Genomic DNA, 12705 nt, shown 5'->3' with positions numbered 1-12705 from the left:
TTTTCCCCTAGAGACATAGGGGTAGGCAGAGAGCTCATGAACAAAAACCAAACTGCATGGGAAATACTTCAAAGAATCAACAACTGGATCCCATCTTATTAAAAAGTTTTTGCACATCAAAAGAAATCGCCAACAAAGTGAAAAGAAAACACACAGAGTGGGAAAAAATTTTAGCCAACTGTCCCTCAGACAAAGGACTTCTATATAGAACATATAAAGAATTGAAAAAATCAGACACCCCCGCCCCCCAAATTCAAAGACTCAATCCAAAAATGCTCATCTGAGATGAATACACACTTCTCAGATGAAGAAATACAAATGGCAAATAAATACACACTTCTCAGATGAAGAAATACAAATGGCAAACAAGAAAAAATGTTCCAAATCACTGGTCATTCAAGAAATACAAATTAAGGGGCTGGGATATAGTTCAGCGGTACAGTGCCTGTCTGGCAAGTGCAAGGTTGTGAGTTCGATTCCCAGTACTAAAAAAAAAATGCAAATTAAAATAACAATAAGATTCCATGGTAACAAATGCTGGAGAGACTGTGGGGAAAATGGAACCCTTCTCCACTGTTGGTGGGAGTGTAGACTGGTACAATCATTGTGGAAATCACTGTGGAGATTCCTCAAAAAACTAGAATTAGGGGGCTGGGGATTTAGCTCAGTGGCACAGTGCCTGCCTGGTAAGCGCAAGGTCATGAGTTCGATTCCTGGTACCGGAAGAAAAACAAAAACAAACAAAACAAAACAAAACAAAAACTAGGATTAGAGGTCTCATTCCACCCAGCTATTTCCCTTCTGGGTATTTTCCCAGAAGAATTAAAAACATCATACCACAACGATATATGTGCACCTATGTTCATAGCAGCACAATTTGTAATTGCTACATCTTGGAAACAACCCAAATGCCATCAACCAAGGAACGGATAAAAAGATGCGGTATTTTTATACAATGGAGTATTAATCAGCTATAAAGAAGGATAAATTCTAGGCTTTCATTGGTAAATGGATGCAACTAGAGACCATTCTCGTAAGTGAAATAAACCAGATTTACCTGTGTAACCATAGCATTGTCTCCCTCTTATAAGAAACTGAAACAGTAAATAGGACCAAAAATGTACAACAGATACTGTGACAGGGAAAGAAACTGCTCAAAAGGAAAGAACCGCCGGGACGGGGGAAAGGAGAAGAGAAGGGAGGGAGAGCAGCCACCAGTATGTAAAAGGAGGAAGAAACACACTGGCAAGCAAGAGTGAATGAGTCCTCTGGAGTCTCTCAGGGGGCGGAATAAAGTTTAACATGCGCATCTACATGGCACAAGGGGACAGTACTTGTAATTAAGAAACTTTTTAAAGTCATTCCTCTACTTTTCAAACAGTTGTAGTTATTCATTTATTATTTGTAAGGTCAATCTTCTGACAAATTAAATTGAATTTTTTCTCTAAAGCAACTGATGATTTCCCTAAATTATGGTTCATCTTATCATTTCTTACTCTTAAATTTCAAAAATGCAGTTCATTCAAGTCTTCCTTATAACGCATTACAATGATTAAACAAAAAATAAGATGGGATTTTCAAAGGAATGCTGTTGTTTGAGAACTACTTAATCAACACTGTGGCCTCCTTTTCAGAAGACAGTCAGTTAACAGTACCTCTGCCAGCAGAAAATACAGTTTGTCAGTTTCATCTTCCACAAAAGGACTGATTGCATTTATTAAAAAAAAGAATCACTAACAACTGCATAATCAGTTATTTTGTGGGTTGTTGTTTTTTTTTTTTTTTTTTTTTTTTCTTTTTGAGATAGGGTCTCGCTATGCAGTGCAGGCTGGCCTTGAGCTCACTCTGTAGCCCAGGCTGGTCTAAAACTTGCAACGATCCTCCTGCCTCAGCCTCCTGAGTGCTGGGATTACAGGCACCACACCTGGCCTATCAGTTACTTTGTATGTGCTGAGTTACCATCACAAACTCATATCGGAAAATTAAACAGCTGCCGAGCATGGTGGCACACACCTGTAATCCCAGCACTTGGGAGGCTGAGGCAGCAAGGCTGTTGTGAGTCCTGGCTGCATAGCGAGTTCAAAGCCAGCTTGCACTACACAGTAAGACACCGTCTCAAAAAACAAAACAAACAAACAAAACAAAACAAAACAAGACAGAACAAAAAGAAAGGAAAGAAAAACAACTAAACAGGCAACTTAAGCATTTAAAGGTCAGAGAGAGGCCACTAGGTTCTGTATGCTACAGACCTTCTTAATTCTATTCTCTGTGCTTCGGATTCCTAGCCAAGGGCATGCTTTTTAGGATGTACACCGAACATTCCAAACGCTAACTGGAGTACTCTGGGTGGTTGAGGCAGGAGGATCACAAGCTCAAGCCCAGCCCGGACAATTTAGTTTCTTGGTAAGAACCTGTTTCAATATAAAAAAATGGCTGAAAATGCTAATTGGCACTGAAAATGCTAATTGGCATTAAATGCACACCAAGTCACAGATTTTCAGCATTTTATGATAAAAACAAAGGGCAAAAACCAACGTATTTTAGTTATAACATGCAGCATTTAACCTAGAAAACCACATGCTTTTATATTTTGCTCTTAATTGACTTTAATGCGGCAATAATTTTGAGTCACATTTGCTTTCCCTGGCCTCTGCTCCCCCTCTGTTTCTTGATTCTTTGCCTGCTTATGTGTTTCCAATCTAGAAACACATATAGGGCATCAATAATAATCAAAGTTCTGTGACAGATGCTAGGAATTAAGAAAAACTGGACGCTGGCCTGATCCTCTGGGAGTGCAGAGTCTCATAGGGAAGACAATGCATAAAACTGGCACAGAATGACCACTTTATAATGAGGATACTAGTGCCACAAAAGGCAGAAAGAACTCAGTGTTTCTACTTGGTCATGTTCACCATGCACCAACACACTGCATATCTATCCACCTACTTGTCTACCTACCGATTTTAATGGAAGTACTTCAATGCATAATAAAAAGAGACCAAGGGATTCAAGAGGCATACAGTGATAGAGCGCACTTCAGGGTGGGCTGTGGCAGAAGAGACCAGGTAGGGCAGCTACGGAATCAAACGCTGGGCAAGGATACGCTGTTCTCTGCCATTCCAATAGTGGACTTTCTCTTATGGCTGAGAAGCAAGAATGTCACAAAGGGGATATGTGGAACTTATTCCGATACCCACAGAGACAAAGATTACTCTCCCTCAAAGTATCTGATGATAATAAAAAGATAACTGTGCTAAAATTCCCCTCAAAATATCATGTTGATAAAAACTAAACATCAAAAAACTTATTGTTGAATTAGTCAAAAAAATGAACATTTCTAAAAAGTATGAAATATGGCGGTATTGTGACCATTTTGTCATTCACAGGCTATAAATGCATTTTCTTTTGTAGCTGGACAAAGTGGTGGAAAAACATAAAGAATCCCACAGGCGACTCTTGGAGCAACTTTTAATGGCAGAAAAATCCCACAGGAAAGCCATATTGGAGCTGGAGAAAGAAAAGACAAAACATAAAGAATACATGGAGAAGAGCGATGAATTCATAAGCTTACTAGAACAGGAATGTGAAAGGTAAGGCTGCTTTGGTTGAAACGAGACTCATCCTCCAAACTGTCACTAACCTATCGCTGTCACTGGGCTCTGTACCAGCTGTCAGGGATACAAGAATGAGTATGACACAGCCTCTGTCCTCAGAGATCTCATGATCCAGGGTGAGGATAAAGATATGCTTAAAGTCATTATCAAACAGAATAACCAGGTACAATATTATTATTATTTTTTTTTTTTTGGTTTTTTTTTTTCCCCGGTACCGGGAACCGAACTCATGACCTTGCGCTTGCCAGGCAGGCGCTGTGCCGCTGAGCTAAATCCCCAGCCCCCACCAGGTACAGTAAAAACCACAGAAACATAAACACTACACATTTAACTCTGCAAGGGAGTATCCTGTGGAAGCCACACCAAAGAGGCAACAGGGATCCAGTCCTTAGGCAAACAAGAAAGGAAACTAAAGTATATTCAAGACAAGTATGATAGTGAGAAAAGACCAGGAGCACTGAAGGAATTCAAACTTTCCACACGGTGACCGTGGAGGTGAGACTACAGAAGGAGAAAATACAGTCTAGCCACAGCCAGCTAGAGCATGTGCAGCAACGAAGCATTCTAAGATGGAGAGTGAAACGTCAGGCTGCTTTTCTAAGGACCCACTCAAGCAACACGGTCGGCGGGCGACGTGGCTCTGCAGTGGTAACAGCTGAAGCTCCGAACCTGGTGAGTCAGGACACGGAATGCGGGGAAGGGAGCCCTGTAGCACATGCGCGTGGTGGTTTCCCTCGCACAAAGGGGTCAGGGCGGAAGCTCTGAAAGCACTTTTAACCACACGCGGGTTTTTCTGGGTTCCCCTTTGAGCCTCTGCTCTGAATCAGTTTAGAAAGTATGACCATCCCTATGAAACTGCAAGGACAACTGAACTTCACTGAGACCACAGAGATGAAGAAAGTAAGTGACCTCGGCAGTGTCAAATTTTTAGCAGCATTTATCCCCCTTTTGTAATTTCCATACATACTTTTATCGGTCGCAGGGATGATAATGCTGAACTCCAACACTCCTAGAAGAATGCAGAAAAGAACTACTTGCGAGTTACCCTCTCCAAAACACTAGCAATCTCAAGTGCTTTCTTCAAACACTTCCAGCTCAACTTAGCTAGTAACTGCAGTTACGCCAGCAGCTAAGCTAAGGCTAAACTTCCATTTCTCATCACTCCATCTCACCGCAGACGCCTGCTCAGAGGCACAGAATTCACCACCCATACACTCAGTCTGTTTTTTCCAGGTGTGCCTTCTCCTCACCACACGGCAGGACGGCAGTGAGGTGGGGGTGATGAGAGGCCCTCGTTAGCTTGCCCTTCACAGGCTCTGCAATATCGACAGCGGCAGATGAAAGGAGCACACGAAACCTGGCCCCAAAGGAAGATTAAATTCAGACTTTACAATACATGATTTGCTATTTAATGAGACAGTGCTATATTAAATATTATTCTAACCACTGCAGTCTGGCACTAGTGGCCTTATTGGCCTAGTATTTATTTGGCATTAACTTGCTGAACACAGATACTTTCTTTCACCTGTTCCTATTGTGACCATTACAGACCAAGGTCAGAGTGCTGCCTGCACAGGTCAGAGGCACAGGCTGTCCCTGCCCAGGGGGCGGCCACCTGAGAAGGCAAGATGGTACGGACGTCCAGAAGGCGGAGGGCTGCTGGGATGCAGTTCTAACATGCACTGCTGTGTCTTCCTGTATTCTAGAGAAGGGCAGGGGAGGGTTATCCAGAGTAACACTTAACACTAGGAGGCGAGTGGTGATGATTATTTAAGCCAGGGAGAAAAGAGGAACCAAACGTCAGTGGGGATAAAGGCCACGTGCTGGACAAAAAGAAAAAGAAAGATAAATATTAAATGTGCACACCGTGGAATCAATGTACTAAGAATGGTACTTCTTTTCTTTCTTTTTTTTTTTTTGGTGAGACAGGGTCTTGCCATGCAGTTCAGGTTGGCTTTCAGCTCACTTTGTAGCCCAGGCTGGTCTTGAACACGCAACAATCCTCCTGCCTCAGCCTCCGAGTGTAGGGATTACAGGTGTGCGCCATCATGCCTGGCAAGAATGGTATTTCTACATTTGTGAAATGAATTTAAGAGGAGAATCCAAGAGATCCTAGTTTCTAGTTTTACAGGTTACTAAATCTGTCTCGAAGAATAATTGAACTGAACATGCCATCACCAAGGAATAGGGAAAGTGACTAAAGAGTGTTTCCCGTTCCTTGCTTAGCCATTCAGAAGATCTGGGAATATCCACCTGCTCCTACTTGTCAAGGAGTGGGCTCCACGTGGAACGCTTTGTGAGAACGTTAATCCTGTCCTCAGCTCACGTGACACACAGACGGTTCTTCCTCTGTTCCCCTATGCAGCGTCACAATTCCCGCGCCCCGGCACTAATGCCACGTGCGGACTCACCCTCCCCGTCTCCCGACTTCTGTAACCCTCTTGTGGCAGGACTGACTCGTACCTGCTTTAAGCCCATGTGCATTAAAGTATTACGTGAACACCACCTAAACAAAAGCGCCATGGAGAAAAACTCCCAAGATTTCAGGTAAATATAATCAGAGGAAGTGTTTATACACAGGAATAAAATGCCAGTAAAGTGTCTCATTTTTAGGCGACATGGCAAAACACACATCATCACTGAGCACTTCAAACTTTGGCACACAGCCACTACTCACAAAAGCTGGGCTAATTTGTCCTAAAGGGTCAAAGAATAATGTTTATTTCCTTCCTCAAACAAAGTGATGCAAGCCACTCCCAAGCTAGTAGACCTTTCAGTACAATAGTAAAATGAAAGCTATCTTGACCCCCATAAAAAGGGTGTTGGGTGACAACAGCTACAAAGCACTATCTGATTAAAACTCTGAAAACATACTCTAAGAGTTTAGCTCTCATATATGAAGTGTTGGTAAATATATGAAAATAAAATAAAAATTAAGAAATACCTGATTGAGGCAATTAATGAGACCTGAGAGGATATAATAATGGATTTCAAATGAAGGTTCACTTTCTGTGTTTTTTTTGGAGAATTCGTTTTATGTGGAAAACCCTAAAGGAGCCTGATGTCACACACTGAGCTCAGGCCAAAATGTTTGCCAAGCGATGTCTCTGCCGTAATCAGTGAGTGGCTGGCTTCCCGCTGAAGGCTGCGGGGGCAGGGATAGCTCGGGAGAGCTGCTCCCAAGCTTGTTAATGCGAAGTTTCCTTTACTGAGATCTGTGTGATTTGGTCCATCCATATGGCAATATTATAACCCATTTCACGACGCCTTCTCCGTTAACTGACCGGTTCCACTGTGTGAGTGTGTTACTGATGACCTGAATTATGTACTTGGCCGAATTACAAGTGGAGTCTATGTGAAAAGTTTTACATAAAAAGCAATGCCTTTTTTGGCTTTTCTGGACGGCTTCACAGGAAAGCCAAAACAAAACCCACTTCTAGTCAGTGTAATTTTGCAAAATTTCCCCATCAACGAAACGCCAGTTTTTGCCTGTACTTTCAAAAAACCTTGCAGACTTTCTCTCTCTTTTCGTTTTAGTTTCAATAGGAGAAAAGACTGTGAAGAAAAAAATCTTTTATTTTGAAAACATGCATTCTTTTTCAGAATACTAAACTAAAAATAAACCCTGTATAATCATATATATTACTATCTTTTTTGCTTTAAATAACCATTGGGGCAGGAAACAAATATTGTTATAGTAACAACATGGTTTCAACCACGGATTTTTTTAGTAAAGCCTTAAATTACTTTTCATAAGACCAACTAGATTAGCACAGATATTCTCATTTACCAACCAAGAGTCTATTTGGTAGCTTCTCACAAACCACGTGGTGAGGAAACAATTGTTTGTTCTTTGCAGGATTATTAGACGGCTGGAGATGCAGGGGAAGTAGGGACCTTTGGAGTCATGTCAACAGAGGTCCGGTGTCAAGAGCTGTAATAATGGACGGATAGAAGGGGACAAGGAGATGGATCTCTTGCAATAGGGAACAGGTCCAAAGGAACAAGGGAGAGGGGTGCAGAGGAAGGGAGGAGAAAGAAGAAGATATACCATGTGCGGGAACCTCATAACCCAAATTAATATAAACACTATAAACCGCAACATGAGCTAAGATTAGTAATATTAACAAGAATGGAAACTAGGATAGGGAATTAAAGAAGGGAGGGGAAAGGGGAAGAAAATAGGATTCAAAAAAAGAAACAAGCTGTAGTATGTACATGTGCCCGCTCCCCAAGATGGCTGTAAACAGTATGTACTGCAGACATATACTAATAAAATTCTTTAAAAAGGTAAAAATAAATAAGAGGGTAGAGACATCTTTGATGAATGTAAAATGTATCCAGATTCCATAAAAATAAAATAATATGGCATTAAAAATGAGAGGTTTGCTTTGAGCACACCCTGGGCAAGTCTTTGCTGCTGAGTTTTCGAGCAGAACAAACCTCTTCCACTCCTCAGTTTGGTTTAAGCAACTTTACAAAGATTTCTATCATGGACCTTTCACTACTATGGCAGATATATATTATTCAGTGGCATCAGCCAACATACATGCAATAATGTTTAAGTCCTATTTGACCCTACTGTGAGATGAATATATTGGACTACTTTCAAAGGCATCTCTCAAAAAATATCAGATCTTCTCTCAAGAAGCTTTGGATGTTCCCTTGAAATACATAAATGAATGAGTGTTTTATTTTTTTTATTTTTTTGGTTTTTCTCCGGTACCAGGAACCGAACTCACGACCTTGCGCTTGCCAGGCAGGCGCTTTGCCGCTGAGCTAAAGCCCCAGCCCCTGAATGAGTGTTTTAAATGTGTAATTATTTAAACTAGTTAGTTAGATAATTATGTGGCTAGTCCCGATTGCCACTCATTCACTCATTCATTGATTCATTAAAAAGTGAATTCAATACCTGCTACAAGCCAGGTCCTGTGCTCACTACGGGGCAAAGAAGGCAGGTGTGACCTTCACCTACATAAAAGCACACCCAATTCACTTACTGTGAAACAGGACACTACCGCAGACTTTAAGACTTGACAGAGATGCTTCGAAGGCACTATGAAATCATGATGGGTAGGAAATGAAGGCACTGCTATGGTGAAGTAACATAACAGTACCGCTCCTGATCACAAACTGCGCGTGATCAGTACAAATCAACAAATGTATTACACTAGAGTGTCACTGCAGCATTTAGCACAGTACCTCACAGCTATGGCCATTAGGATTTTTCAGTTTCTTTGGTCTTAAATTTCAACTTTTATGAATATTCTACAAAGCAAAACAGATTGGGCACAATGCTGTAAAGTCTACTTTGTAAAAACAGTATTTGGAAAGCCCGCAGTTTTAAATTTCAAGTACACTAAACTATTGTTGTAGAATACGTTGTACTCAAATGCAATCATTTCCTTTCCGTCTTCTGGCAAGGAATTATTTGCATTACATATTCTCCAGACTACATATTGAAGTGGAGAAATGGACGCCAGAGCTCCCTTTGACCTTTGTCATGGGGATCCAGTTCTCTGTCAAAATAAAATTGAGACCTACCACAAACACATATTTTGGTACTGCAGTCTCTACGGAATTACAGTATGATCAGCTTGGTGTGAACACCCCACCCCATACCATAAGCAGGATCTAAGCAGAGATATAGAGATCAAATACCTCATTGGGTGCTTTAAAACTATACATTGTGATCTAACTTTCAACACACGTCACAAAAATATTCCCTTGTAACTGCACAATTCATCCATGTGCACACAAGCTAGTCAATTCCATCAGTTTCCCTCAGGACTGCTTTCACTGTGTCCTGTAAGTTGCGGTATATTATACTGTCATCATTTAACTGTAGAAACCATCCAGTTTCTTTAATGTCATCTGTGACCCACTGGTTGCTCAGGAGGTGTTATTTAATTTCCACGTGTTCAGGAAGTTCTTGGGGCTTCTTTTGTCACTTATTTCCAATTTCACTGCACTATAGTCTGATAGTATGCATGGGATAACTTCAATTCCTTGGCATTTACTTAAGCATGTCCTATGAACTAGGATACAGTCTATTTTGGAGAATGTCCTGTGTGCAGCTGAGAAGAATGTGTATCCTGATGTTGTGGGGTAGAACACTTTGTAAACATCTACTAAGTCCATTTGTTCCAAAGTTTGGTTCAGTTCTAATATTTCATTGTTGATTTTTGTCTAGTTGATCTTTTTGTGACAGTGGGGTATTGAGATTCCCCCAATACAACTGTATTCGTGCTTATTTGATTTTTCATGTCTGTTAATATTTGTTTTACATAGTTGGGTGCAGTGGTATTTGTTGCACATATATTTGTGATTGTTATCTCTTCCTTTTAGATTGTTCCCTTTCAAGGATATAGTGACCTTTATCTCTCGCAATCAGTCTTGGCTGGAAATTCACTTTGTCTGCAAACAGAATAGCTACCCCTGCTTTTTTTCTGGGAAGCCAATGAATTCCAGAGTCAAAATCCAGATACAGTGATGATGTTATATGAGCAATTCTCCTTCCCACAAAGTTAAGATAAATGTTACAAATAATTGTGTGTATGCACGGGGAAGGATAATGATCAGTCAGTTCTCAGTACAGCAACCTAAAGAAAACCGCAAACTCAGAGACACGCTGGGAGCTGGCAGAGGACAAGTCTGCGCGCATCAAATGTGTCGTGAGGGGGCAACTCCAGGCAAATTCCATTCCTTCCACCTCGTTTCCTTATCTACGAAGCAAGGCCGACCACATGACTTACATGTTTCTTTCAGATCTAACAATATGTGACCATGTAGCTGCTATGAACACGTGCCTTTAACTTTAACCCTTGGAGTCTAAGAGCTCGGTGAGAACGACAACACCCCTACCACAAACTTCAAATCCAAATCCGCTTTCTGTGTTGTTTGAGATGGTCTCGCCATACAGTGCAGGCTGGCCTTGAACTCACTTTTGTAGCCCATCCAGGCTGATCTCAAACTCATGGAATCCTCCTGCCTCAGCCTCTTGAGTGCTAGGATAACAGACATGCACCATCATGCCTGACTTGTAGTTCCATTTTTAACAATACATCTACATTTTGGTATATATTACTGTTCCTCAAGTCTCACAAACTGAACCTAACATCACTTTTGCAAATTCAGGTCCACTCACAACACTTCTATTCCTGTCAGTGCCATCACAATGAACCAATATGGTAGATAACTACCAAAATGACGGAAACCTCTGACTCTTACAATCTAAGCTAGGGAAGACTATCAGTCTAGACCAGTCCTCCGATTTTCAAACTGAGAAAAGTGAGCTCTATGAAGTTCAAGTTAAGAAATCCCGAAATCTTACTGCTAGATAGTTTCAAACTCAAGCCAGAATCCAAATCTTCTGTAAATATATTCAGCGGCATTTTCCCTAGAATTATCATTACTAGTTACTCAAACACTGAGTTTGGTATTGTGGGAGGTCCAGAAGAATTTTAAGATGCAACTATAATATAGTTGAAAAGACCAGATCCTCAGAGAGTAATCTGCAGATAACTCAGGGAGAAGTCGAGTGCACGTCCTGTCTCCGCCCCGACTCCCCTCAAAGAGCGCGTCCTCAACCACGCGCACGGCTCCCGTCACCCGGCCACTCTCGGAAGGCCTTTTGGACGTTCTCTTTCAAGGGCGTCTAGTTGAGCTGCTGTGGCGGCCTCAGCTTTCTGAACCTGTTTAAAATGTCTACTTTCCACGCTCATGTTGACTTTGGGGAAGAACCAGAAGCTACGTGGTATCAGATCCGAAGAACACGGGGGGTGAGGAGACACCACACGGCTCCGGCGAGCCTGCGCTTCCGCGGACTGGCACTCAGGCAGCGTTCGCGGTGCTTTTAATCACTGCATAAAACGCTCATGAAAGAGGACTTCCAGAACTGCTTCAGACAGCGGCAGGGGAAATGAGATAAATGTGCTCAAAGTGAGTTAAAGCATTCTGAGAGTCATTAATGTGAACATGTCTCTTACTGTGATCATTCTTAAAAAACTGAAACATCCACTGTGTAGTTTTACAATCCCATGTATGTAAACCATTACTAACAATGAAAGAGAGCACCCACCGAATACTTTTTTTTTTTTTTTTTTTTGGTTTTTCTCCGGTACCGGGAACCGAACTCACGTCGTTGCGCTTGCCAGGCAGGCGCTTTTTGCCGCTGAGCTAAATCCCCAGCCCCCCCACCGAATACTTTATAACTTAATCTGGAACTACTCTTGAATCGGACCTTATTTGAATATGACGTTAAAGAGTGTGTAGGGTGTTAGTCACATGACTCAGACTCTCCCTTTGACTTGGGCTTTGGTGTGCTGTTGTAATGTTGTTTTATTTTGTTTGAGGTTCTGGAGATTGCGCCCAGGGCCTCAGCATGCTAGGCAAGTGTTCTGACACTGAGCAACATCCTCAATCCTTTTTGTCTGTCTGTCTGTCTGTATGTATGGATGTATGTATTCATTTTTGAGACGGGGCCTTATTAGGTTAATAATATCCTGTAGTTATTGTGGGCTGACAGGTCTGCAATCTCCCAAACGTGTGTACAGCAAAGGCTAAGTAAAAGAGGCAAATGGAGTGATTTGAGGGCTTCAGGAGGATCAGAGCCCTCTCAGAGAATTTGAGATTCTCTCAGGGCTAAGTCCAAGACCTTCTCTGGGTGGCCCATATTTATCTAGTTATCAGAATAAAGGAGGGGAAAGCCAGCGTGGTGGTGTATGCCTGCAATCCCAGCACTGGAGAGGCTGAGGCAGGAGGCTGGCAGGAAGATCACTACAAGTTCAGGACCCACCTGGGCTACAAAGTGAGCTCAAGGCCAGCCTGAACTACATAGTGAGACCCTGTCTCAAAAAGATAAAAGAAAGAAGAAAGAAAGAAGGAAGAAAGAAGGAAGAAAGAAGAAGAAAGAAGAAGAAGGAAGAAGGAAGAAGGAAGAAGGAAGAAGGAGGAGGAGGAGGAGGAGGAGGAGGAGGAGGAAGAAGAAGAAGAAGAGGAAGAAGAAGAAGAAGAAGAAGAAGAAGAAGAAGAAGAAGAAGAAGAAGAAGAAGAAGAAGAAGAAGAAGAAAGAAGAAAGAAGAAAGAAGAA

General features: G+C 41.8%; 1 protein-coding gene across 1 annotated transcript in view; it reads left to right on the top strand.

The window, feature by feature from the left end:
* The window catches only part of Filip1l (filamin A interacting protein 1-like), a 255823-nt gene that overhangs the window by 176505 nt on the left and 66613 nt on the right, over window positions 1-12705 (top strand). Inside the window, exon 4 of the mRNA XM_005386289.2 lies at window positions 3412-3590. Within this exon, the coding sequence (XP_005386346.1) occupies window positions 3412-3590 (179 nt within the window). The remainder of the gene's footprint in view (window positions 1-3411; window positions 3591-12705) is intronic.

This window comes from Chinchilla lanigera, unplaced genomic scaffold (assembly GCF_000276665.1).
Source record: "Chinchilla lanigera isolate Chin_1 unplaced genomic scaffold, ChiLan1.0 scaffold00026, whole genome shotgun sequence".
Lineage (NCBI taxonomy): Eukaryota > Metazoa > Chordata > Mammalia > Rodentia > Chinchillidae > Chinchilla > Chinchilla lanigera.
Note: the sequence above shows the minus strand (reverse complement) of the source record. Positions and strands in the feature narration are given on the sequence as shown.